At 47.3% G+C, this 27924-nt stretch overlaps 2 protein-coding genes across 5 annotated transcripts in view; both read right to left on the bottom strand.

Annotated features, from left to right (window-relative positions):
* LOC120031916 (myelin regulatory factor-like protein) overlaps positions 1–12288 on the bottom strand; it is a 39358-nt gene extending 27070 nt beyond the window's left edge. For 2 of the 4 annotated variants that reach the window (XM_038977765.1, XM_038977768.1), the window contains exons 1-2: positions 12000–12288; positions 9230–9318 (exon numbers count right to left, since the gene is read on the bottom strand). In XM_038977765.1, coding sequence (XP_038833693.1) covers positions 9230–9305 — 76 coding nt within the window. In that variant the 5' untranslated portion in view covers positions 9306–9318; positions 12000–12288. Of the gene's footprint in view, positions 1–9229; positions 9332–11999 lie in introns of all 4 variants that reach the window. The other 2 variants (XM_038977767.1, XM_038977769.1) reach the window with 2 other exon arrangements.
* A 5171-nt stretch (positions 12289–17459) lies between these two features.
* LOC120032221 (RAB3A interacting protein (rabin3)) overlaps positions 17460–27924 on the bottom strand; it is a 20038-nt gene continuing 9573 nt past the window's right edge. The window contains exons 5-8 of the mRNA XM_038978209.1: positions 26533–26645; positions 23351–23450; positions 21292–21361; positions 17460–19345 (exon numbers count right to left, since the gene is read on the bottom strand). Of these exons, the coding sequence (XP_038834137.1) occupies positions 19263–19345; positions 21292–21361; positions 23351–23450; positions 26533–26645 (366 nt within the window). The 3' untranslated portion in view covers positions 17460–19262. The remainder of the gene's footprint in view (positions 19346–21291; positions 21362–23350; positions 23451–26532; positions 26646–27924) is intronic.

Here is a 27924-nt window from a genome sequence, read left to right as displayed (position 1 = left end):
TCAGCCAGGACACAGCTCTCATAGAGGCTCCCTGTACTGTAGGAGACAGTAGTAATCACTGTTATCAGCCAGGACACAGCTCTCATAGAGGCTCCCTGTCCTGTAGGAGACAGTAGTAATCACTGTTATCAGCCAGGACACAGCTCTCATAGAGGCTCCCTGTACTGTAGGAGACAGTAGTAATCACTGTTATCAGCCAGGACACAGCTCTCAGAGGCTCCCTGTCCTGTAGGAGACAGTAGTAATCACTGTTATCAGCCAGGACACAGCTCTCATAGAGGCTCCCTGTACTGTAGGAGACAGTAGTAATCACTGTTATCAGCCAGGACACAGCTCTCAGAGGCTCCCTGTCCTGTAGGAGACAGTAGTAATCACTGTTATCAGCCAGGACACAGCTCTCATAGAGGCTCCCTGTGCTGTAGGAGACAGTAGTAATCACTGTTATCAGCCAGGACACAGCTCATAGAGGCTCCCTGTGCTGTAGGAGACAGTAGTAATCACTGTTATCAGCCAGGACACAGCTCTCATAGAGGCTCCCTGTCCTGTAGGAGACAGTAGTAATCACTGTTATCAGCCAGGACACAGCTCTCATAGAGGCTCCCTGTCCTGTAGGAGACAGTAGTAATCACTGTTATCAGCCAGGACACAGCTCTCATAGAGGCTCCCTGTCCTGTAGGAGACATTAGTAATCACTGTTATCAGCCAGGACACAGCTCTCATAGAGGCTCCCTGTGCTGTAGGAGACAGTAGTAATCACTGTTATCAGCCAGGACACAGCTCTCATGGAGGCTCCCTGTACTGTAGGAGACAGTAGTAATCACTGTTATCAGCCAGGACACAGCTCTCATAGAGGCTCCCTGTACTGTAGGAGACATTAGTAATCACTGTTATCAGCCAGGACACAGCTCTCAGAGGCTCCCTGTACTGTAGGAGACAGTAGTAATCACTGTTATCAGCCAGGACACAGCTCTCATAGAGGCTCCCTGTACTGTAGGAGACAGTAGTAATCACTGTTATCAGCCAGGATACAGCTCTCTCAGAGGCTCCCTGTCCTGTAGGAGACAGTAGTAATCACTGTTATCAGCCAGGACACAGCTCTCATAGAGGCTCCCTGTACTGTAGGAGACATTAGTAATCACTGTTATCAGCCAGGACACAGCTCTCATAGAGGCTCCCTGTACTGTAGGAGACATTAGTAATCACTGTTATCAGCCAGGACACAGCTCTCATAGAGGCTCCCTGTACTGTAGGAGACAGTAGTAATCACTGTTATCAGCCAGGACACAGCTCTCATAGAGGCTCCCTGTACTGTAGGAGACAGTAGTAATCACTGTTATCAGCCAGGACACAGCTCTCATAGAGGCTCCCTGTCCTGTAGGAGACAGTAGTAATCACTGTTATCAGCCAGGACACAGCTCTCATAGAGGCTCCCTGTGCTGTAGGAGACAGTAGTAATCACTGTTATCAGCCAGGACACAGCTCTCATAGAGGCTCCCTGTACTGTAGGAGACAGTAGTAATCACTGTTATCAGCCAGGACACAGCTCTCATAGAGGCTCCCTGTCCTGTAGGAGACAGTAGTAATTACTGTTATCAGCCAGGACACAGCTCTCATAGAGGCTCCCTGTACTGTAGGAGACATTAGTAATCACTGTTATCAGCCAGGACACAGCTCTCAGAGGCTCCCTGTACTGTAGGAGACAGTAGTAATCACTGTTATCAGCCAGGACACAGCTCTCATAGAGGCTCCCTGTCCTGTAGGAGACAGTAGTAATCACTGTTATCAGCCAGGACACAGCTCTCAGAGGCTCCCTGTCCTGTAGGAGACATTAGTAATCACTGTTATCAGCCAGGATACAGCTCTCATAGAGGCTCCCTGTACTGTAGGAGACAGTAGTAATCACTGTTATCAGCCAGGACACAGCTCTCATAGAGGCTCCCTGTACTGTAGGAGACAGTAGTAATCACTGTTATCAGCCAGGACACAGCTCTCATAGAGGCTCCCTGTCCTGTAGGAGACAGTAGTAATCACTGTTATCAGCCAGGACACAGCTCTCATAGAGGCTCCCTGTACTGTAGGAGACAGTAGTAATCACTGTTATCAGCCAGGACACAGCTCTCAGAGGCTCCCTGTCCTGTAGGAGACAGTAGTAATCACTGTTATCAGCCAGGACACAGCTCTCATAGAGGCTCCCTGTACTGTAGGAGACAGTAGTAATCACTGTTATCAGCCAGGACACAGCTCTCAGAGGCTCCCTGTCCTGTAGGAGACAGTAGTAATCACTGTTATCAGCCAGGACACAGCTCTCATAGAGGCTCCCTGTGCTGTAGGAGACAGTAGTAATCACTGTTATCAGCCAGGACACAGCTCATAGAGGCTCCCTGTGCTGTAGGAGACAGTAGTAATCACTGTTATCAGCCAGGACACAGCTCTCATAGAGGCTCCCTGTCCTGTAGGAGACAGTAGTAATCACTGTTATCAGCCAGGACACAGCTCTCATAGAGGCTCCCTGTCCTGTAGGAGACAGTAGTAATCACTGTTATCAGCCAGGACACAGCTCTCATAGAGGCTCCCTGTGCTGTAGGAGACAGTAGTAATCACTGTTATCAGCCAGGACACAGCTCTCATAGAGGCTCCCTGTACTGTAGGAGACAGTAGTAATCACTGTTATCAGCCAGGACACAGCTCTCATAGAGGCTCCCTGTACTGTAGGAGACAGTAGTAATCACTGTTATCAGCCAGGACACAGCTCTCATAGAGGCTCCCTGTGCTGTAGGAGACAGTAGTAATCACTGTTATCAGCCAGGACACAGCTCTCATAGAGGCTCCCTGTCCTGTAGGAGACAGTAGTAATCACTGTTATCAGCCAGGACACAGCTCTCATAGAGGCTCCCTGTCCTGTAGGAGACAGTAGTAATCACTGTTATCAGCCAGGACACAGCTCTCATAGAGGCTCCCTGTGCTGTAGGAGACAGCAGTAAATCACTGTTATCAGCCAGGACACAGCTCTCATAGAGGCTCCCTGTCCTGTAGGAGACAGTAGTAATCACTGTTATCAGCCAGGACACAGCTCTCATAGAGGCTCCCTGTCCTGTAGGAGACAGTAGTAATCACTGTTATCAGCCAGGACACAGCTCAGAGGCTCCCTGTGCTGTAGGAGACAGCAGTAAATCACTGTTATCAGCCAGAAAAGAGGAAGGTCACTAGAAGAAATGACTGCTCAGTGTGTGACGTGGTTGATGTTCCAGTCCTGCTGTGTATCTACTGTGTGTCCACTCCCCTACGTATTACATTTAGGCAGAAGTTTAGTATCTGGTCCCATATACTACTTTAATAAACCAGTGAAAGTGAATTTGTCCAAATACTTATGGCACCTTCAAATCAAATACATTTTTATTAGTCACATGCGCCGTATACAACAGGTAGACCTTACAGTGAAATGCTTACTTACTTACGAGCCCCTAACCAACAGTGCAGTTTCAAAAAATACTTGGGGGGGACAAGATACATAAAGTGCATCTATTTCTAAAACGGTAAAACAGAATTGTATGAAAAATATCCTAAAATAAAAAAAGGTGACATTCTGTACTGTTGCTTCACATAAAACATTTGAACTCAAATCCAAAATGCTGGAGTATATTGCCAAATGAAACGTTTTAGCTTCACTGTCCAAATACATCAGTAGGGGAGTCTATGTCTACGGGGAGCTCACCTCAGAGCCATATACAGCCTGTATGTCCATGAACACACACAGTACTGGCTGAGTTCTGCTTCCGACACATCGGTGTAGTGACTAGGACAGGAGACATATTATGGACAAGACCTGGGTCAAATACATACCTAGCATGTACCCGAGTTAAATGCAAGGCGACATTTTCCTGTCACAAAACACTCACGCAACAAACAAAGACCTGAACTTAAAGAATGTCCTACTAGCTTGTCCCTGAGAGCGATGTGTTTGGCCTTGATCTAATTACTGTGTGACTGATTGTGGGACAGGTGGCCTTGAGCTGTCCAGGACGTCAGAGCTCTGCTGCACCTGTGTGGATACGGGGCTGGGAAGTGTCTCTGGTCTGTTAACTCTATGAACGCATTTCAATTGTCATAAGCATCTCATCGGTCCTCGTATGCTGTCCATTTTTAGCCTTCAAAATGTGAAATAACTGGTTCCTTTGAACTTTAACTCCAGATATGGAATGTTTGAGTAGGGAAGAGGACCGAGCTTTCGTTGAACTATCAACACAGAACTGGGATCTTTTATTTCAGCTCATGAAACATGGGACCAACACTTTACATGTTGCGTTTATATTTGTTTTCAGTATACATCGTCAGTCACAGGCTTCATTAGGAAATTAGTTGATGATGATGTCCCCACAATAACAATCCGGACATACCCCCAACCAAAAACCCTGGATGAACGGAGATATCCGTACTGCATCATTCAATGTCAGCAGAACGGATCCCGATGACTCTGTGGCGTGCGGCGTGTACACAGCTAGCAGATACGAGCTCCGCAAATCCTTTAGGGACACAAAAAGACAATACAGACGCAAACTTGAATTGATGTTCCACAACTCTGATTCACAACGCATGTGACAAGGACTACAGACTATCACAGACTACAAAGGCACATCCAGCTGTGTGGTGCCCACCGAAGCTCCCAGCCGAGCTTAACACATTCTATTCTCGCTTCGAGGCAGACAATAGCGAGACATCCAGGAAGTCTCTCGCTGCTCCAGACATCCAGGAAGTCTCTCGCTGCTCCAGACAACCAGGAAGTCTCTCGCTGCTCCAGACAACCAGGAAGTCTCTCGCTGCTCCAGACAACCAGGAAGTCTCTCGCTGCTCCAGACAACCAGGAAGTCTCTCGCTGCTCCAGACAACCAGGAAGTCTCTCGCTGCTCCAGACAACCAGGAAGTCTCTCGCTGCTCCAGACAACCAGGAAGACTCTCGCTGCTCCAGACAACCAGGAAGACTCTCGCTGCTCCAGACAACCAGGAAGTCTCTCGCTGCTCCAGACAACCAGGCAGTCTCTCGCTGCTCCAGACAACCAGGCAGTCTCTCGCTGCTCCAGACAACCAGGCAGTCTCTCGCTGCTCCAGACAACCAGGCAGTCTCTCGCTGCTCCAGACAACCAGGCAGTCTCTCGCTGCTCCAGACAACCAGGAAGTCTCTCGCTGCTCCAGACAACCAGGCAGTCTCTCGCTGCTCCAGACAACCAGGAAGACTCTCGCTGCTCCAGACATCCAGGAAGATTCTCGCTGCTCCAGACATCCAGGAAGTCTCTCGCTGCTCCAGACATCCAGGAAGTATCTCGCTGCTCCAGACAACCAGGTGCTTTCACTCTCTGAGGCCGATGTGAGATAAACTCTCAAAAAGAGTGAATCCTCCCTGTCTTCAGAGTGTGTGCTGACCAGCTGGCGGGCATCTTCACAGACATCTTCAACCTTCTTCGTCCCGGTGCCCAAGAAAAACAAAGTGACATGCTCCAAATGACTATCGCCCCGTCGCGCTCACCTCAGTCCTCATGAAGTGCCTGGAGAGACTGGTCATGGCCGACATCAAGGCCAGCATGCCAGGCCCACTGAACCCACTTACATCTGGAAAGAGGAACACCTATGTGAGAATGCTGTTCATTGACTACAGTTCAGCATTCAACACTATTGTTCCCTCCAAGTTAATCACCAAACTCAGAGCCCTGGGTCAGGACACCTCGCTCTGAAACTGGATCCTGGACTTCCTGACGGGCAGACCACAGGCTGTGAGGATTGGCAACAAGTCATCCTCCACACTGACTCAACACAGGGCCCCCCCCAGGGGTGTGTCCTCAGTCCTCTGCTGTACTTCCTGTTCACCCACCGACTGTGTGGCTTTGCGCCACACCAACTCCATCATCAAGTTTTCTGACGACACCACGGTTGTAGGCCTGATAACCAACAATGACGAGTCAGCCTATAGGGAGGAGGTAAGTGAACTGGCATTGTGGTGCCAGGACAACACCCTCTCCATCAGAGTTAATTGTTGAAGCAGAGGAGGGAACATGCCCCGATCCACTTCAGCGGGACTAAAAGAGTCGCTAGTTTTAAGTTCCTCTGCATCCACATCACAGAAGACTTAACATGGACAAACAACACCACCACTAGTCAAGAGGGCACAACAGCGTCTCTACTTCCTAAGGCGGCTGAATAAATTCGGCATGCCAACCCGGGTCCTCTCCAAACACAACCGCTGCACCATTCGAGAGCATCCTGACTGATTGCATCACGGCCTGGTACGGGAATTTCTCCGTCCACGACTGCAAGAGCCTCCAGACCGTGCTCCCACCCATCCAGGACATCTACTTGAAACTGTGCCTGCGGAAGGCACACAGCATCATCAAGGACCCCACACAAACCCCAGTCACGAGATGCTCTCTCTCTTACCGTTGGGCAGACTATCGGAGCATGAGGTCTGATAACAGGCTCAGAGACTGTTTGTATCTACAAGCCATCAGACTGCTGAACACTTGAACTGGACTGAACACCCGCTCTGATTCTCCTCACCTTAGCACACTCACCCACACTTTAATGGAGGCTGCTGAGGGGAGGACGGCTCATAAGAATGTCTGGAACGGAGTAAATGGAATGTTATCAAACACATGGAAACCATGGAAACCATGTGTTTGATACCATTCCAATGATTCCGCTCTAGCCATTACCACGAGCCCGTCCTCCTCAATTAAGGTGCCACCAACCTCCTGTGATATACATTCACGCTACACACACATCACAGCTGCTGCTCCCAGACTGTTATTATACTGCTCAGTTTATACACTGCCCCCATCCCCCCTTCTCTAATACACCTGGAAATATTGTTCTAGAAATTGGGCCTTTCTTTATTATACTTAAGCTAAAAGAATATTATATTCTACTGAGACATTTATTTTCAAATTCTTATATTATTTTATTTCTTATTGTTGTTGCATTGTTCCAGAAGGAACCTACAAGTAAGCATTTGATTGGACGATGTATACCATGCATATCCCATACATACGACTAATAAAAAACGTGAAACTTGACACTGGACTGATCTAGCCAAGCGAGTATCTATTTCTCAATTGAAACTGCCTCACAACATTACCTAACAACTAATCTAACTGTAGTAACTTTGGGAAGATGAATCACTGTTTGAATACATTTTACACCTGACGGGGGATCGTTACCCCTGACGGGGGATCGTTACACCTGACGGGGGATCGTTACACCTGACGGGGGATCGTTACACCTGACGGGGGATCGTTACACCTGACGGGGGATCGTTACCCCTGACGGGGGATCGTTACCCCTGACGGGGGATCGTTACACCTGACGGGGGATCGTTACACCTGACGGGGGATCGTTAAAGACAGTTCTGAAAGGTTAGAGACATCAAATCAGAGCCTCTCTCTCCCCCCACCCCCTCTCTCTCTCTCTCCCCCCCACCACCCCCCTCTCTCTCTTTCCCCCACCACCCCCCTCTCTCTCTCCCCCCCACCACCCCCCCTCTCTCTCTCTCCCCCACCACCCCCCTCTCTCTCTTTCCCCCACCACCCCCCCTCTCTCTCTCTCCCCCACCACCCCCCTCTCTCTCTCTCCCCCACCACCCCCCCTCTCTCTCTCTCCCCCACCACCCCCCTCTCTCTCTCTCCCCCACCACCTCCCTCTCTCTCTCTCCCCCCCACCACCCCCCCTCTCTCTCTCTCCCCCACCACCCCCCTCTCTCTCTCTCCCCCACCACCTCCCTCTCTCTCTCTCCCCCACCACCCCCCCTCTCTCTCTCTCCCCCACCACCCCCCCTCTCTCTCTCTCCCCCACCACCCCCCCTCTCTCTCTCTCCCCCACCACCCCCCCTCTCTCTCTCTCCCCCACCACCTCCCTCTCTCTCCCCCCCACCACCCCCCTCTCTCTCTCTCCCCCACCACCTCCCTCTCTCTCTCTCCCCCACCACCCCCCCTCTCTCTCTCTCCCCCACCACCCCCCTCTCTCTCTCTCCCCCACCACCTCCCTCTCTCTCTCTCCCCCCACCACCCCCCCTCTCTCTCTCTCCCCCACCACCCCCCTCTCTCTCTCTCCCCCACCACCTCCCTCTCTCTCTCTCCCCCACCACCCCCCCTCTCTCTCTCTCCCCCACCACCCCCCCTCTCTCTCTCTCCCCCACCACCTCCCTCTCTCTCTCTCCCCCACCACCCCCCTCTCTCTCCCCCCCACCACCCCCCTCTCTCTCTCTCCCCCACCACCTCCCTCTCTCTCTCTCCCCCACCACCTCCCTCTCTCTCTCCCCCACCACCTCCCTCTCTCTCTCCCCCACCACCTCCCTCTCTCTCTCCCCCCACCACCCCCCCTCTCTCTCCCCCACCACCCCCCTCTCTCTCTCTCCCCCACCACCCCCCTCTCTCTCTCCCCCACCACCTCCCCTCTCTCTCTCTCTCCCCCACCACCCCCCCTCTCTCTCTCTCTCTCCCCCACCACCTCCCTCTCTCTCTCTCCCCCACCACCCCCCCCACCCCCTCCCCCACCACCCCCCTCTCTCTCTCTCCCCCACCACCTCCCTCTCTCTCTCTCCCCCACCACCCCCCCCACCCCCTCCCCCACCACCCCCCTCTCTCTCTCTCCCCCACCACCCCCCCTCTCTCTCTCCCCCACCACCTCCCTCTCTCTCTCTCCCCCACCACCCCCCTCTCTCCCCCACCACCCCCCTCTCTCTCTCTCTCCCCCACCACCTCCCTCTCTCTCTCTCCCCCACCACCCCCCCTCTCTCTCTCTCCCCCACCACCTCCCTCTCTCTCTCTCCCCCACCACCCCCCCACCCCCTCCCCCACCACCCCCCTCTCTCTCTCTCCCCCACCACCTCCCTCTCTCTCTCTCCCCCACCACCCCCCCCACCCCCTCCCCCACCACCCCCCTCTCTCTCTCTCCCCCACCACCCCCCCTCTCTCTCTCCCCCACCACCTCCCTCTCTCTCTCCCCCACCACCTCCCTCTCTCTCTCTCCCCCACCACCCCCCCTCTCTCTCTCTCCCCCCTCCACCCCCCTCTCTCTCTCTCCCCCACCACCCCCCTCTCTCTCTCTCCCCCACCACCCCCCCTCTCTCTCTCTCCCCCACCACCCCCCTCTCTCCCCCACCACCCCCCTCTCTCTCTCTCCCCCACCACCCCCCTCTCTCTCTCCCCCACGAGGGAGCTGTTTGGGACACACCTATAGAATGTCTTACCGTCAAAGAACTGCTGCAGCGCTTCATTCTCTCCCAGAACATCAACGGGCTCTCGGAGTCCTCCAGGGGGCTCCATGGGGATCAGCTGCCTGAGATACACTACTGTTATTGGGGGAGAAACAGTAGGCAAGGCCTAGGCTTGAGCACTGTGTAGGCCCAAGCATGTTCATGAAGAGGTAAACACACAGACTGTACAAAATGGAAGAAACTCCTTCACCAATGCCAACCTATTATTTTCCAGGCTTGCATGGTAGGCTTTGAATGTAACTCCAGACTCTTAGAAAATTGGAGGCTCTGTTATTTCTGTCTGGAGAACATACTGGCCGAGCTAAAATTATTTCTGTCAGGAAAACATAGTGGACGAGCTAAAACTATTTCTGTCAGGAAAACATAGTGGCCGAACTAAAACTATTTCTGTCAGGAAAACATAGTAGCCAAACAAATTATTTCTGTCAGGAAAACATACTGCCCTAGGCCAAACTATTTCTGTCAGGAAAACATACTGCCCTAGGCCAAACTATTTCTGTCAGGAAAACATACTGCCTAACTGAAAGTCAACCTGCCATGGAGTAAACTAACTGGCCGTATCCCCTGGTAACAGTTTCATAAAGCTGCTCTTCACCTAACATCAACTAATGATGAGGAAACTGGAAAGACAACTTCTGTATTTGGATTCAAGGTGTTCCCGGAGTAAGAACCGTTTAGACAGGTCTGATTATTACACAGACTTGTTTGTGCTTTCATAACAAGACCCCGTTTTCCTGCTCTTCACGTTGTGTTGTTGCTCTTCCAGGAAGTCCTTTCTCTATTGAGCAAAAGGTCCATCCGTTTTCCGTTGGCCTCAGTGTTTTTCACTGGGAATTAGTTCACCTATAGTAGTCTCTATCTCTGCAAGCAGCCTCCGCACTCAAGCTTTACTAATGAAAACCACAGATTCTTCACGCTTCATAACGCTCCTGACTGCTCTTATGGCGTTATATATGGAGTGTAATAATAATTATTGCCTGCTTGCTGACAGGGGTTGTGTGTGTGTGTGTGTGTGTGTGTGTGTGTGTGTGTGTGTGTGTGTGTGTAATATACTGTACATTATAGCTAATCCATGATTAATCATCATTACTATTGTCTCGAGTCTCTCTCAGCTCATTTAGGGAATGTGTAATTGCTTTGGCTTTACACACGAGAGGCTTTCTGTAACAATATACACGATGCATCCTAAATGACACCCTGTTCCCTTTGTAGTACACAGCTTTCGACCAGGGCCCATAGAGACTATTTTGGGAATAGTCTGCCATTTGGGACAAAGATACAGAGACTAAACTGCTGTGAATAATGAGGCTATTTTCTTCTAGATATTGACTTTATAACATTGTCAGTTTTGTTCTATGAATTTATGATACACTACAGTCAGCCTATACATTATGAGAAACGGTCAGCCTTATGATAATGAAGAAGGATGCTCAAAATGATTTGGTAAAGTCCCAGATAAAGATATGGATGCTTATGGAACACTAAGAATTCAAGTGTTTAAAAAGACAAAAAACCACAGGAAATATACATCTTAAAGACTTACTAACACAGAGCTCTGATTAAATTATCCTGAACATAGCTGAGAGACAATAATCAAATGGGAGTGTTGTAAATACTAAAAACCATTAGCTTCCTTCTAACAGTCAGTAGAGAAGGGAAACCATTAGCTTCCTTCTAACAGTCAGTAGAGAAGGGAAACCATTAGCTTCCTTCTAACAGTCAGTAGAGAAGGGAAACCATTAGCTTCCTTCTAAGAGTCAGTAGAGAAGGGAAACCATTGGCTTCCTTCTAACAGTCAGTAGAGAAGGGAAACCATTAGCTTCCTTCTAACAGTCAGTAGAGAAGGGAAACCATTGGCTTCCTTCTAACAGTCAGTAGAGAAGGGAAACCATTGGCTTCCTTCTAACAGTCAGTAGAGAAGGGAAACCATTGGCTTCCTTCTAACAGTCAGTAGAGAAGGGAAACCATTAGCTTCCTCCTAACAGTCAGTAGAGAAGGGAAACCATTAGCTTCCTCCTAACAGTCAGTGGAGAAGGGAAACCATTAGCTTCCTTCTAACAGTCAGTAGAGAAGGGAAACCATTAGCTTCCTTCTAACAGTCAGTAGAGAAGGGAAACCATTAGCTTCCTTCTAACAGTCAGTAGAGAAGGGAAACCATTAGCTTCCTCCTAACAGCCAGTAGAAAAGGGAAACCATTAGCTTCCTTCTAACAGTCAGTAGAGAAGGGAAACCATTAGCTTCCTTCTAACAGTCAGTAGAGAAGGGAAACCATTAGCTTCCTTCTAACAGTCAGTAGAGAAGGGAAACCATTGGCTTCCTTCTAACAGTCAGTAGAGAAGGGAAACCATTAGCTTCCTTCTAACAGTCAGTAGAGAAGGGAAACCATTAGCTACCTCATAACAGTCAGTGGAGAAGGGAAACCATTAGCTTCCTTCTAACAGTCAGTAGAGAAGGGAAACCATTAGCTTCCTTCTAACAGTCAGTAGAGAAGGGAAACCATTGGCTTCCTCCTAACAGTCAGTAGAGAAGGGAAACCATTAGCTTCCTTCTAACAGTCAGTGGAGAAGGGAAACCATTAGCTTCCTTCTAACAGTCAGTAGAGAAGGGAAACCATTAGCTTCCTTCTAACAGTCAGTAGAGAAGGGAAACCATTAGCTTCCTTCTAACAGTCAGTAGAGAAGGGAAACCATTAGCTTCCTTCTAACAGTCAGTAGAGAAGGGAAACGCTGAATGTGAACCTTACCTTTTCTCCAAAATGGAGTCCTGGCTGGTAGTTCCGTTGACAACCTTCTCTGCGACTTCAGTTTACGTCTCTCAAGTACAATCCATTTGGCAAACAATATCCATTAAATCCTCAGAGCCCAGTTACTCCACGTTTGTTCACCCATCCAGGTAGTTTCGGTAGATTTTGGCCCTTTGGTTTTGACAATATCCCCAGAATTATATATCCAAGATGTTTCTAAACTCAAAGTAATGTTTGTCACAGATGTCTCTCCTGTGCACTTTGTTCTCTGGTCTGAAAGGTAAAAACCATTCACATACACTGCGCAAGCGTTCTGTCTGTGTGCCAGGTGTCCTTGCCCTGGACCATAAAGCAGCTATTCATTACAAGGTGACACACAGGGGTAGTACACTAAAAAACAGTCTTATCTCTGGCTTAGACACTCTGCAAATAGAACACTGTCATTACCGATATACAGTACAGTACTTAGATATACAGTACACTGTCCTTGCAGATACAGTACACTGTCTATCCATGACCCAGAATGCATTAAAGGTCCTCTCTACCTGGAAAGGTGTGCCATTTGATATGAGGTATTTTGATATTCCAAAATGGCAGATGTGCTATTTTGTGTATCTATAAGGATCTTCTCTTTATCTATCTACATGAGTAGATAAGAGCTTTTATTGTTAGTTGAGACAACCTAAATCTTCCATTACTTTGATGTTGCAATATACTACAGATGTAGGATCTTAATATGATCAATCTTTTGTTCCTGAGAATTTTCTTGCAAACTAAAAAGGCTTCTAAAGTGTGTAATTTACACTTTGAAATGTCAAGACTTGATATGCCCTAACTGAAAATGTATCAACCCCTACAAAAATGTCCATTAAATATAATCCATGTAATAATTCACTTTTCCTGATGCTGCAGGATTATTTTCCAGCTGTCACAAACTGGCTCAAAATAAGATCCTACATCTGTACAGCAAGTGTTCCACAGGAGAAGTAGGAGCTCCAGCTGATCTGCCAAATCAAAGTGTATTTGTCATGTGCTCCAAATACAACCTTACAGTGAAATGCTTACTTACAGGCCCTTAACCAACAGTGCAATTTCTAAGTAAAAAATAGGTATTAGGTGAACAATAGATAAGTAAAGAAATAAAAACAGTAAAAATACAGTGAAAAATAACAGTAGAGAGGCTACATACAGTAGCGAGGCTATAACAGTAGCGAGGCTATAACAGTCGCGAGGCTATATACAGGCACCAGTTAGTCGGGCTAATTGAGGTAATAAGTACATGAATGTATAGTTAAAGTGACTATGGATATAAACTCAGCAAAAAAAAAAACATCCCTTTTTCAGGACTCTGTCTTTGTAACAATCCAAATAACTTCACAGATCTTCATTGTAAAGGGTTTAAACACTGTTTCCCATGCTTGTTCAATGAACCATAAACAATTAATGAACATGCACCTGTGGAACGGTCGTTAAGACACTAACAGCTTACAGACGGTAGGCAATTAAGGTCACAGTTATGAAAACTTAGGACACTAAAGAGGCATTTCTACTGACTCTGAAAAACACCAAAAGAAAGATGCCCAGTGTCCCTGCTAACCTGCGTGAACATGCCTTAGGCATGCTGCAAGGAGGCATGAAGACTGCAGATGTGGCCAGGGCAATAAATTGAAATGTCCGTACTGTGAGACACCTAAGACAGCGCTACAGGGAGACAGGACGGACAGCTGATCGTCCTCGCAGTGGCAGACCACGTGTAACAACACCTGCACAGGATCGGTACATCCGAACATCACACCTGTGCGACAGGTACAGGATGGCAACAACTGCCTGAGTTACACCAGGAACACACAATCCCTCCACTGCTCAAACTGTCCGCAATAGGCTGAGAGAGGCTGGACGGAGGGCTTGTAGGCCTGTTGTAAGGCAGGTCCTCACCAGACATCACCGGCAACAACGTCACCTATGGGCACAAACCCATCGTCGCTGGACCAGACAGGACTGGCAAAAAGTGCTCTTCACTGACGAGTCACACCAGGGGTGATGGTCGGATTCGCGTTTATCGTCGAAGGAATGAGCATTACACTGAGGTCTGTACTCTGGAGCGGGATCGAGCGGTGGGGGCGGTGTCTCAGCATCATCGGACTGAGCTTGTTGTCATTGCAGGCAATCTCAATGCTGTGCGTTACAGGTAAGACATCCTCCTCCTTCATGTGGTACCCTTCCTGCAGGCTCATCCTGACATGACCCTCCAGCATGACAATGCCACCAGCCATACTGCTCGTCCTGTGCGTGATATCCTGCAAGACAGGAATGTCAGTGTTCTGCCATGGCCAGCGAAGAGCCCAATCCCATTGAGCACGTCTGGGACCTATTGGATCGGAGGGTGAGGGCTAGACCCATACGCCCCAGAAATGTCAGGGAACTTGCAGGTGCCTTGGTGGAAGAGTGGGGTAACATCTCACAGCAAGAACTGGAAAATCTGGTGCAGTCCATGAGGAGGGGATGCACTGCAGTACTTAATGCAGCTGGTGACCACACCAGATACTGACTGTTACTTTTGACTTAACCCCCCCTTTATTCAGGGACACATTATTACATTTCTGTTAGTCACACGTCTGTGGAACTTGTTCAGTTTATGTCTCAGTTGTTGAATCTTATGTTCATACAAATATTTACACGTGTTAAGTTTGCTGAAAAACGCAGTTGACAGTGAGAGGCCGTTTATTTTTTTGCTGAGTTTATGATAAACAGAGAGTAGCAGCAGTGTAAAATTGGGGTTGGGGGGGGGGCACAATGCAAATAGTCCGGGTAGCCATTTGATTACCTGTTCAGGAGTCTTATGGCTTTGGGGTAAAAACTGTTGAGAAGCCTTTTTGTCCTAGACTTGGCACTCCGGTACCGCTTGCCATGCGGTAGTAGAGAGAACAGTCTATGACTGGGGTGGTTAGGGTCTTTGACAATTGTTAGGGCCTTCCTCTGACACCACCTGGTGTAGGGGTCCTGGATGGCAGGCAGCTTAGCCCCAGTGATGTACTGGGCCGTACGCACTACCCTCTGTAGCGCACTACCCTCTGTAGTGCTTTGCGGTCGGAGGCAGAGCAATTGCCGTACCAGGCAGTGATGCAACCAGTCAGGATGCTCTCGATGTTGCAGCTGTAGAACGTTTGGAGGATCTGAGGACCCATGCCAAATCTTTTTAGTTTCCTGAGTGGGAATAGGCTTTATTGTGCCCTCTTCACAACTGTCTTGGTGTGCTTGGACCATGATAGTTTGTTGGTGATGTGGACACCAAGGAACTTGAAGCTCTCGACCAGCTCCAGTACAGCCCCATCGATGAGAATGGGGGCGTGCTCGATCCTCCTTTTCCTGTAGTCCACAATCAACGAGTGGAGGACAGAGGAGCCTCTTAAAGAAGAAGTTACAGGTCTGTGAGAGCCAGAAATCTTGCTTGTTTGTAGGTGACCAAATACTTATTTTCCACCATAATTTGCAAATAAATTCATTAAAAATCCTACAATGTGATTTTCTGGATTTTTTTTTCTCATTTTGTCTGTCATAGTTGAAGTGTACCTATGATGAAAATTACAGGCCTCTCTCATCTTTTTAAGTGGGAGAACTTGCACAATTGGTGGCTGACTAAATACTTTTTTGCCCCACTATGTACCCTAGTCAAAAGTAGTGCACTACATAGGGAATAGGGCTCTGGTCTAAAGTAGTGCACTATATAGGGAATAGGGCCCTGGTCTAAAGTAGTGTACTATATAGGGAATAGGGCTCTGGTCTAAAGTAGTGTACTATATAGGGAATAGGGCTCTGGTCAACAGTAGTGTACTATATAGGGAATAGGGCTCTGGTCTAAAGTATTGTACTATATAGGGAATAGGTTACCGTTGGGGACGCACAACATGGGTATTGAAGCAGGAAGTATTTTATATGCAGTATATTTGTGTTCAGTCCAAGATAATAAAGTTTATAGCGTTGAATCTATACTGCAGAGGAGGCTGGTGGGAGGAGATATAGGAGTGTTGAATCTATACTGATAAACTCTGTGATTGTGACAGACGACAACAAATTCACATTTTTAAATGCAGCAGAATTGCAAACATATTGAAAACAGTAACATCGTCAAACCTACTTTATAAAAAGGACATAATTTCATCAAGATTTACAATCCAGCTGAAGGCCCAGAGACGTGGAGGGCAGGCAGAACCATTAACAGGAAGAGTCTAGTAGCCCTACTTTTATAAGACAAAGCATGGGCAACGTGCAGAATGTACTGAACAATATGGATATCTGTGTTTATATGCAGTAGAATTGTGTCCTGATAATTTTACCCTTAGTGTGTTTGGGACAACAGATTATATCTTCAAAAACAGACACATTGGTTCCAGAGGTATACCATTTTTAATTCAGTGTGTTCCAGAAAGGCACTAAAATAAATTCAGGAAAGCTTGGAGTTGGAATGTTAACAGAGGAATGGAGGATGGAAAACCAGGAGAAGGTAAAGAGATTGGAACGTTCACAGACCACACACACGTACACACCACGACACAGCTACATACTTCTAACTAAGGGTTGGTAAAGAACTAAAAAGCCAGAGAGAATGTTCTTCCTCATCATCGATGTGTTTTCTAAAACCTTTCAAAACATTTGTACAGATTCTTCTGAAGTCCTTGTATTGGAGAGAACGCAACAGAACCCTCCTCCACATCACGGCACCTATTCTCCAGATCACGGGTCCCAAACGGGACCTATTCTCTACATCACGGGTCCCAAACGGCACCTATTCACCACATCACGGGTCCCAAACGGCACCTATTCACCACATCACGGGTCCCAGACGGCACCTATTCACCACATCACGGGTCCCAGACGGCACCTATTCTCTACATCACGGCACCCAAACATATGGGGCGCCAAAGGTTCATGGGAGGGCACGGGACCTTCCGATCTAAAACGAAGCAATGCATTAGGGTCAGAACAAGTAGTAAAATGACAAGAGGAAGACTGATGCACGTGGGAATATATTTGCTTCGTCTCTATGACAGTGAGAAGCTGAGCTACGGCCCTCTAAAGTCGAGGAGTCAAAGAAATTGGACTTCGCTTGCGAAGTAATCTTATACAATGTGTGACTCTGTCGCTATCAAATTGATCGAATCACTTCCTGTAAAATAGAATATGCATAATTAAATTGAGGGTGCATATAAATTATCGTAATAAAACATTTGGTAGCGGAAAACATTTGGGGAAATTAGGTCTAGACTATTTATTTTCCTTATCGATCTATTATTATTATTGTCATCATCATCATCACAGACCCTGGTTCGATTCCAGGCTGTATCACAACCAAACGTGATTGGCAGTCCCATAGGGTGGAGCACAATTGGCCCAGCGTCGTCAGGGTTAGGGGGTTTGGCCTCGGTAGGCCGTCATTGTAAATAAGAATTTGTTCTTAACTGAATTGCCTCGTTAAATAAAAGGTTAAATAAAAAAAACAAAATAAAATAAATAAATTGCCCACCTAAAATACGTCTTTAGACTTTTTCCTAGGTCCCTTAAATGTAACAAAATGAAGCTGGTGTATTTAATAAAGACAATCTCAATAAACAATAATAAAACAAGGTTGGGAACCCCTGCTGTGCATATTGCACTACTACAGTAGTTACCGATATAGGGAATAGGGTGCCATTTGTGACTCAGCCTTGTAGTGTGGACAGAAGAGCTCATTCAGCGTTTTTTTACATATAATAATGGAGTCAAGTTAAATACAGCAGTGTGGTCGTCACCATAGTTACTGTCCTCTGGTTTTAAATATGGACTGGAGATAGATGGATAGAATTACCACAGATGGATGGGTGGACGGAGCGCCTCGATTTACACTTGTCCTGTGTCCCAAATGGCACCCTATTCCATATTTAGTGCACCACTTTTGACCAGGGCTCATAGGGGCCACAAGTCGTGCACTACAGTGAACAGGGTGCCATTTGGGAAGCACCAGCTGGGTTCAGAGCACTTCCTCTCTAGCAGACCAATCAGAATGACAAGCAACGGTCATGTTTCAGACGGACTGCAGACTGATCTACCAATCCCCTTACATCCTGACTAACTACTCACTGTTATTGGTAGATCAGTCAGTCTGAACTACCAATCCCCTTACACCCTAAATAACTACTCACTGTTATTGGTAGATCAGTCAGTCTGAACTACCAATCCCCTTACATCCTGACTAACTACTCACTGTTATTGGTAGATCAGTCAGTCTGAACTACCAATCCCCTTACACCCTAAATAACTACTCACTGTTATTGGTAGATCAGTCAGTCTGAACTACCAATCCCCTTACATCCTGACTAACTACTCACTGTTATTGGTAGATCAGTCAGTCTGAACTACCAATCCCCTTACACCCTGACTAACTACTCACTGTTATTGGTAGATCAGTCAGTCTGAACTACCAATCCCCTTACATCCTGACTAACTACTCACTGTTATTGGTAGATCAGTCAGTCTGAACTACCAATCCCCTTACATCCTGAATAACTACTCACCGTTATTGGTAGATCAGTCAGTCTGAACTACCAATCCCCTTACATCCTGAATAACTACTCACTGTTATTGGTAGATCAGTCAGTCTGAACTACCAATCCCCTTACACCCTGAATAACTACTCACTGTTATTGGTAGATCAGTCAGTCTGAACTACCAATCCCCTTACATCCTGAATAACTACTCACTGTTATTGGTAGATCAGTCAGTCTGAACTACCAATCCCCTTACACCCTGAATAACTACTCACTGTTATTGGTAGATCAGTCAGTCTGAACTACCAATCCCCTTACATCCTGAATAACTACTCACTGTTATTGGTAGATCAGTCAGTCTGAACTACCAATCCCCTTACATCCTGACTAACTACTCACTGTTATTGGTAGATCAGTCAGTCTGAACTACCAATCCCCTTACATCCTGAATAACTACTCACTGTTATTGGTAGATCAGTCAGGGTGTAAGGGGCATGCATTCTAAGTCATATGCTTGTAGGTATTGAAGACAGAGGATGGGAGGAGTCTCCTGAAATGACACGTGATTGGATGAGAGATTGGAAGGGGGTGGCGATGAGGAGCGTTGGGGGCAGTCCTTCTTCCTTCTGAGAACCAGGAGGGTAGGATGATTGGAGAGCTATCCTGTCCGTTACCGGAGTGCATCTGATGATAGGTTGAGATTCAGACACGCCTCCCTCTGTTCTGGATTGTGATTGGTTGGTCACAGTTCCTCCTTGTAGTAGCCCAGCTTAGCAAAACTCATCTCTTTCCTCAACTGCATCACTTCCCAGAACATCTGTTCTGCTAGAGAACAGGAACGGAGATGGAGGGAAGAAAGGAGGAGATGGAGGGAAGAAAGGAGGAGATGGAGGGAAGAAAGGAGGAGATGGAGGGAGGAAAGGAGGAGATGGAGGGAGGAAAGGAGATGGGAGGAAAGGAGATGGAAGGAAAGGAGATGGAGGGAGGAAAGGAGATGGAGGGAGGAAAGGAGATGGAGGGAGGAACGGAGATGGAGGGAAGAAAGGAGATGGAGGGAGGAACGGAGATGGAGGGAAGAAAGGAGATGGAGGGAGGAACGGAGATGGAGGGAAGAAAGGAGATTGGACAGAAGAGAAAATAAACATTACAACACATTCTGACTACACTGTAGGGACATTGTAAGAACACACTACAACACATTCTGACTACACTGTAGGGACATTGTAAGAACACACTACAACACATTCTGACTACACTGTAGGGACATTGTAAGAACACATTACAACACATTCTGACTACACTGTAGGGACATTGTAAGAACACACTACAACACATTCTGACTACACTGTAGGGACATTGTAAAAACACATTACAACACATTCTGACTACACTGTAGGGACATTGTAAGAACACACTACAACACATTCTGACTACACTGTAGGGACATTGTAAGAACACATTACAACACATTCTGACTACACTGTAGGGACATTGTAAGAACACACTACAACACATTCTGACTACACTGTAGGGACATTGTAAGAACACACTACAACACATTCTGACTACACTGTAGGGACATTGTCAGAACACACTAAAACACATTCTGACTACACTGTAGGGACATTGTCAGCATGACAACTGGAGACTAAAGATAAATGAGAGTGCTGTAGACGTCGTAGGGAATTACAGGTTGATAAATGAGAGTGCTGTAGACGTCGTAGGGAATTACAGGTTGATAAATGAGAGTGCTGTAGACGTCGTAGGGGATTATAGCTTGATAAATGAGAGTGCTGTAGACGTCGTAGGGAATTACAGGTTGATAAATGAGAGCGCTGTAGACGTCGTAGGGAATTACAGGTTGATAAATGAGAGTGCTGTAGACGTCGTAGGGAATTACAGGTTGATAAATGAGAGTGCTGTAGACGTCGTAGGGAATTACAGGTTGATAAATGAGAGTGCTGTAGACGTCGTAGGGAATTACAGGTTGATAAATGAGAGTGCTGTAGACGTCGTAGGGGATTATAGCTTGATAAATGAGAGTGCTGTAGACGTCGTAGGGAATTACAGGTTGATAAATGAGAGCGCTGTAGACGTCGTAGGGAATTATAGCTTGATAAATGAGAGTGCTGTAGACGTTGTAAAACTCACTACACTGTAGGGACATTGTCAGAACACACTACAACACATTCTGACTACACTGTAGGGACATTGTCAGCATGACAACTGGAGACTAAAGACTGCCAGTACGGCTACTGTTGAAGATTATGGGAATCCTATAAACGACAAAATGCTAGAACAGCCACTCCGTGTCTACATTAAAAGCATCCTCACTCGTCTCCTCTATTGAAAAACAACGGCCTTCTTGTGCTAGTCTGCAACCTTGAGGAGACTTCTCTAAATGAGCTGTGTGACTGATGAGCCTCCACCCTCTAGGGTAATGGACATAGAAATAGAATCAGAATGATGAGGTGAATGGGGATTACCATTCTAGGTATTCCATTTCTATGCTAATAGGATTCCACCATGTCAGATAGCTGCTGAGTTAGCCCAATCTACAGCACCACTGGGTCCATGAGACACACTACTCTACATGACTTATTCATATGCATGTGGCCATGTACTGTGGTTTCTGATAACACGTCCATCCATGGATCCATCCAATGCTTCACATTAGCTAAAACCACTGAAGATAAGTGGATTCACATGTGACTGTAGGCAAAACAACATGGCTGCAGCATTACAGGAAAAGCACTGCTAGCTGATCTCACCGTCCTGCAGCTTGACCAGCCCTTGGTGGATGTAGCGGATGTAGGTGAAGAAGTTACAAACTGACGTGATCTGGAGAGAGAGATATCCAGGTTAAATGTCTAGACTGGTGAAACATTAGATGGTGGACTTGAATCCTTTTCTTATGCAGGGAATTAGACGTTGATAAATGAGAGTGCTGTAGACGTCGTAGGGGATTACAGGTTGATAAATGAGAGTGCTGTAGACGTATGGGATTGCAGGTTGATAAATGAGAGTGCTGTAGACGTCGTATGGGATTACAGCTTGATAAATGAGAGTGCTGTAGACGTATGGGATTACAGGTTGATAAATGAGTGCTGTAGACGTCGTAGGGGATTACAGGTTGATAAATGAGAGCGCTGTAGACGTCGTAGGGGATTACAGGTTGATAAATGAGAGTGCTGTAGACGTATGGGATTACAGGTTGATAAATGAGAGTGCTGTAGACGTATGGGATTACAGGTTGATAAATGAGAGCGCTGTAGACGTCGTAGGGGATTACAGGTTGATAAATGAGAGTGCTGTAGACGTCGTAGGGGATTACACGTTGATAAATGAGAGTGCTGTAGACGTCGTAGGGGAATACAGGTTGATAAATGAGAGTGCTGTAGATGTCGTAGGGGATTACAGGTTGATAAATGAGAGCGCTGTAGACGTCATAGGGGATTACAGGTTGATAAATGAGAGTGCTGTAGACGTCGTAGGGGATTACAGGTTGATAAATGAGAGTGCTGTAGACATCGTAGGGGATTACAGGTTGATAAATGAGAGTGCTGTAGACGTCGTAGGGGATTACAGGTTGATAAATGAGAGTGCTGTAGACGTATGGGATTACAGCTTGATAAATGAGAGTGCTGTAGACGTCGTATGGGATTACAGGTTGATAAATGAGAGTGCTGTAGACGTCGTAGGGGATTACACGTTGATAAATGAGAGTGCTGTAGACGTCGTAGGGGAATACAGGTTGATAAATGAGAGTGCTGTAGATGTCGTAGGGGATTACAGGTTGATAAATGAGAGCGCTGTAGACGTCATAGGGGATTACAGGTTGATAAATGAGAGTGCTGTAGACGTCGTAGGGGATTACAGGTTGATAAATGAGAGTGCTGTAGACATCGTAGGGGATTACAGGTTGATAAATGAGAGTGCTGTAGACGTCGTAGGGGATTACAGGTTGATAAATGAGAGTGCTGTAGACGTATGGGATTACAGCTTGATAAATGAGAGTGCTGTAGACGTCGTATGGGATTACAGGTTGATAAATGAGAGTGCTGTAGACGTCGTAGGGGATTACACGTTGATAAATGAGAGTGCTGTAGACGTATGGGATTACAGGTTGATAAATGAGAGTGCTGTAGACGTCGTATGGGATTACAGGTTGATAAATGAGAGTGCTGTAGACGTATGGGATTACAGCTTGATAAATGAGAGTGCTGTAGACGTCGTAGGGGAATACAGGTTGATAAATGAGAGTGCTGTAGATGTCGTAGGGGATTACAGGTTGATAAATGAGAGCGCTGTAGACGTCATAGGGGATTACAGGTTGATAAATGAGAGTGCTGTAGACGTCGTAGGGGATTACAGGTTGATAAATGAGAGTGCTGTAGACATCGTAGGGGATTACAGGTTGATAAATGAGAGTGCTGTAGACGTCGTAGGGGATTACAGGTTGATAAATGAGAGTGCTGTAGACGTATGGGATTACAGCTTGATAAATGAGAGTGCTGTAGACGTCGTAGGGGATTACAGGTTGATAAATGAGAGTGCTGTAGATGTCGTAGGGGATTACAGGTTGATAAATGAGAGCGCTGTAGACGTCATAGGGGATTACAGGTTGATAAATGAGAGTGCTGTAGACGTCGTAGGGGATTACAGGTTGATAAATGAGAGTGCTGTAGACGTCGTAGGGGATTACAGGTTGATAAATGAGAGTGCTGTAGACATCGTAGGGGATTACAGGTTGATAAATGAGAGTGCTGTAGACGTCGTAGGGGATTACAGGTTGATAAATGAGAGTGCTGTAGACGTGGTAAAACTCACCCGATAACGACAGAAAGGAGACACGTAGTAATAGTTGCTGGAATCACCAAACTTGATTCTGTGCTTGCAGGTTTTGGTCTGGCCACTAAGGGCACACTTTCTGTGAGGAGAGACAAGAAACAGAGAGATAGTGGTGAGAAAGGCCATTCTGAAACCAAGTGGTAAGAAAGGCCATTCTGAAACCAAGTGGTAAGAAAGGCCATTCTGAAACCAAGTGGTAAGAAAGGCCATTCTGAAACCAAGTGGTAAGAAAGGCCATTCTGAAACCAAGTGGTAAGAAAGACCATTCTGAAACCAAGTGGTAAGAAAGACCATTCTGAAACCAAGTGGTAAGAAAGACCATTCTGAAACCAAGTGGTAAGAAAGGCCATTCTGGAACCAAGTGGTAAGAAAGGCCATTCTGGAACCAAGTGGTAAGAAAGGCCATTCTGAAACCAAGTGGTAAGAAAGGCCATTCTGAAACCAAGTGGTAAGAAAGGCCATTCTGAAACCAAGTGGTAAGAAAGGCCATTCTGAAACCAAGTGGTAAGAAAGGCCATTCTGAAACCAAGTGGTAAGAAAGGCCATTCTGAAACCAAGTGGTAAGAAAGGCCATTCTGAAACCAAGTGGTAAGAAAGGCCATTCTGAAACCAAGTGGTAAGGTCTTTGGGTAAACACATTGTATTCCCCTCACACAGACAGTCACTTAGAACATCATTCCCCAATTCTCTCTGCTTCCTCCAAACTTCACCAAATAATCTCCTTTAATCCACCCAATATTCTTAACCAAGGCCAGAGATATTATCAGGAAGTCAGTTGTCAGCGGTGGATTCTGATTGGTCACGGTTGGGTGAGGAAGGAGGATAGCAGTTTCAGTACATTGTAATCCCCCCCTAGGATCCTAGAGAGATGATTACTGATTCATATTGTAGACAGAGCAGAAGGAGAGCATATTAAAAACACAGACATGGAGATACACTATATATACTAAAGTATGTGGACATCCCTTCAAATCAGTGGATTCGGCTATTTCAACCACACCCGTTGCTGACAGGTGTAGAAAACGGAGCACACAGCCATGCAATCTCCATAGACAAACATTGGCAGAAGAACGGCCTTACTGAAGAGCTCAGTGACTTTCAAAGTCATAGGATGCCACCTTTTCAACAAGTCAGTTTGTCAAATTTCTGCCCTGCTAGAGCTGCCCAGGTCAACTGTAAGTGCTGTTATTGTGAAGTGGAAACGTCTAGGAGAAACACAGTGGTGTCGGCCACACCAGCTCACAGGAAGTGACCGTCGAGAGCTGAAGTGGGTAGCGTGTTAAAAAATAATATCTGTCCTCGGTTGCATCACTCTCTACCGAGCTCCAAACTGCCTCTGGAAGCAACATCAGCACAAGAACTGTTCGTCAGGAGCTTCATCAAATGGGTTTCCATGGTCGAGCAGCCGCACACAAGACCAAAACGTGCCATGCCAAGCGACGGCTGGAGTGGTGTAAAGCTCGCCGCCATTGGACTCTGGAGCAGTGGAAACGTGTTCTCTGGAGTGATGAATCCCGCTTCACCATCTGGCAGTCCGACGGACTAATCTGGGTTTTGCGGATGCCGGGAGAACACTACCTGCCCCAATGCATAGTGCCAAGCCCCCGTGCACAAAGCGAGGTTCATACATAGTGCCCTTTCCTGTTTCAGCATGACAAAGCCCCCGTGCACAAAGAGAGGTTCATACATATTGCCCTTTCCTGTTTCAGCATGACAAAGCCCCCGTGCACAAAGAGAGGTTCATACATAGTGCCCTTTCCTGTTTCAGCATGACAAAGCCCCCGTGCACAAAGAGAGGTTCATACATAGTGCCCTTTCCTGTTTCAGCATGACAAAGCCCCCGTGCACAAAGCGAGGTTCATACATAGTGCCCTTTCCTGTTTCAGCATGACAAAGCCCCCGTGCACAAAGCGAGGTTCATACATAGTGCCCTTTCCTGTTTCAGCATGACAAAGCCCCCGTGCACAAAGCGAGGTTCATACATATTGCCCTTTCCTGTTTCAGCATGACAAAGCCCCCGTGCACAAAGCGAGGTTCATACATAGTGCCCTTTCCTGTTTCAGCATGACAAAGCCCTCGTGCACAAAGCGAGGTTCATACATAGTGCCCTTTCCTGTTTCAGCATGACAAAGCCCCCGTGCACAAAGAGAGGTTCATACAGGTTCATACAAAATTATTTGTCGAGATCGGTGTGGAAGAACTTGACTGGCCTGTGTAGAGCCCTGACCTAAATTGGAAAGCCGAATGCCAGCCAGGCCTAATCAGTGCCTGACCTCACCAAGCTCGTGTGGCTGAATGGAAGCAAGTCCCCACAGCAATGTTCCAACATCTAGTGGAAAGCCTTCCCAGAAGAGTGGAGGCTGTTAAAGCAGCAAAGGGGGGGACCAACTCCATATTAATGCCCATGATTTTGGAATGAGATGTTCGACTAGCAGGTGTCCACATACTTTTGGTCATGTCGTGTAAGTCGAGGAGCATGTTGTTAGAATGTGAGGCATATTAAAACAGAACCTGGAGAACAGTGGAGGAACATGTTAGAATGTGGGCTAGCCGGGCTAGCCGTCAGCCGGGCTAGCCGGGCTAGCCGTCAGCCGGGCTAGCCGTCAGCCGGGCTAGCCGTCAGCCGGGGTAGCCGTCAGCCGGGGTAGCCGGGGTAGCCGTCAGCCGGGCTAGCCGGGGTAGCCGTCAGCCGGGCTAGCCGGGGTAGCCGTCAGCCGGGCTAGCCGGGGTAGCCGTCAGCCGGGCTAGCCGGGGTAGCCGTCAGCCGGGCTAGCCGGGGTAGCCGTCAGCCGGGCTAGCCGGGCTAGCCGTCAGCCGGGCTAGCCGTCAGCCGGGCTAGCCGGGCTAGCCGTCAGCCGGGCTAGCCGGGGTAGCCGTCAGCCGGGCTAGCCGGGGTAGCCGTCAGCCGGGCTAGCCGGGGTAGCCGTCAGCCGGGCTAGCCGGGGTAGCCGTCAGCCGGGCTAGCCGGGGTAGCCGTCAGCCGGGCTAGCCGGGGTAGCCGTCAGCCGGGCTAGCCGGGGTAGCCGTCAGCCGGGCTAGCCGGGGTAGCCGTCAGCCGGGCTAGCCGGGGTAGCCGTCAGCGTGTCAGCTGGGGTAGTTGTTAGCTGGGGTAGTTGTTAGCTGGGGTAGTTGTTAGCTGGGGTAGTTGTTAGCGTACTCACTTTGGTCCTCCACACTCCACAGCAGAGGCCTTGACGACAGGTAGCGTCTGGAAGCCCACCGGCTCCACACTGAGCGTGTTCCTCTCCACTGCCTCCAAGATGGCCGACCCCAGCTACAGGAGAGGTTAGAGGTCAGGGTGAAAGTGCTCTAAGGCAGGAAGCCTACCGTAAGTCCACAGCCTCCAAGATGATGTTAGGGATCAGGGTGAAAGTACATTATATTTATAAACAGTACTGCTTCAGTTACTTCTAGTTTAAGTCAACATTTCTAAATACTTCTTTCAGTAACTGTCAGTTTTTCTCATCTGTCAGTACCTCTATTCTGCCACAAGAGGGCAGTGTAACAGATCAGTCTATTCAGAGTACAGAATAGTGTTGCAGGGTATACCGAAACTTCTGTACATTTTAGACTGTTCTGGGCTGCATTCGCGCCACAGTCCCCACTCATGCCGCACAGACACTGACACACTTGAATAATGCCACTTGGACCGTAATGAAATTGTTCATTACGGTTCGCAAAACAATGTCCATTACAGGCCAGAAAACATTTACAATGCAGGACGATACCGGTAGCTTCCAGGTTTAAATGTAGGCTAACTGTCCTTACTAGACTACAGCTGAATTCACTATCCTAGTACTTTGTGATAATATCCAAACCATAATGCAAAATACGCTGATTTCAAAGCTGATTGTCACCAAAAACTTGATTAATTGACTTAGTCTCCCTCGCAGCACCAAAAACTAAATTCCCTCCTTTGGCTCCTGGTTACCATTATGTTGTTATGCAGTCAGATTGGTAAAAGTCAAATTGATTGTATGATTGTATAATTTATTCATCACTGCATACAACGCTGTCTCCGTGAAAAATGTTGACGTAAAATATTTCAAATATAATGAACTCAAAATGGCACTGGTCAGATTCACACATTCTCTGACGAGTGACACTCTGACAAGTGCCATTCTGTAACTTTGACTAATACACCTTCCCTTTGTGTGATATAGTTTTGGTATCAAGTACTGTGATGCTATAGAGTATCGTGATAGTAAAGCTGGTATTGGGTTGAAAGTTAAAATGGTGGTATGGTGACAACACTAGTACAGAATACTAATGATAACATGAGGCAGATGTTAGTTCTGCTGATACAGGACACCATCATCTGATAACAGACTCAGTTATAACAGCTCCAGTCAGACATTATACTGGCTCCCTGCTGGAATACACAGACTCAGTTATAACAGCTCCAGTCAGACATTATACTGGCTCCCTGCTGGAATACGGATACGACCACAGGTACAAAGGAATGAAAGAAGTTTAGACTGGTGAGTCCATCTGGTCACTACGGAAGCCCAGAGGGTACTTGATGAAAGCAGACAAAACAGAGGGCACTTTGT

This window comes from Salvelinus namaycush, chromosome 38, assembly GCF_016432855.1.
Source record: "Salvelinus namaycush isolate Seneca chromosome 38, SaNama_1.0, whole genome shotgun sequence".
Lineage (NCBI taxonomy): Eukaryota > Metazoa > Chordata > Actinopteri > Salmoniformes > Salmonidae > Salvelinus > Salvelinus namaycush.
Note: the sequence above shows the minus strand (reverse complement) of the source record. Positions and strands in the feature narration are given on the sequence as shown.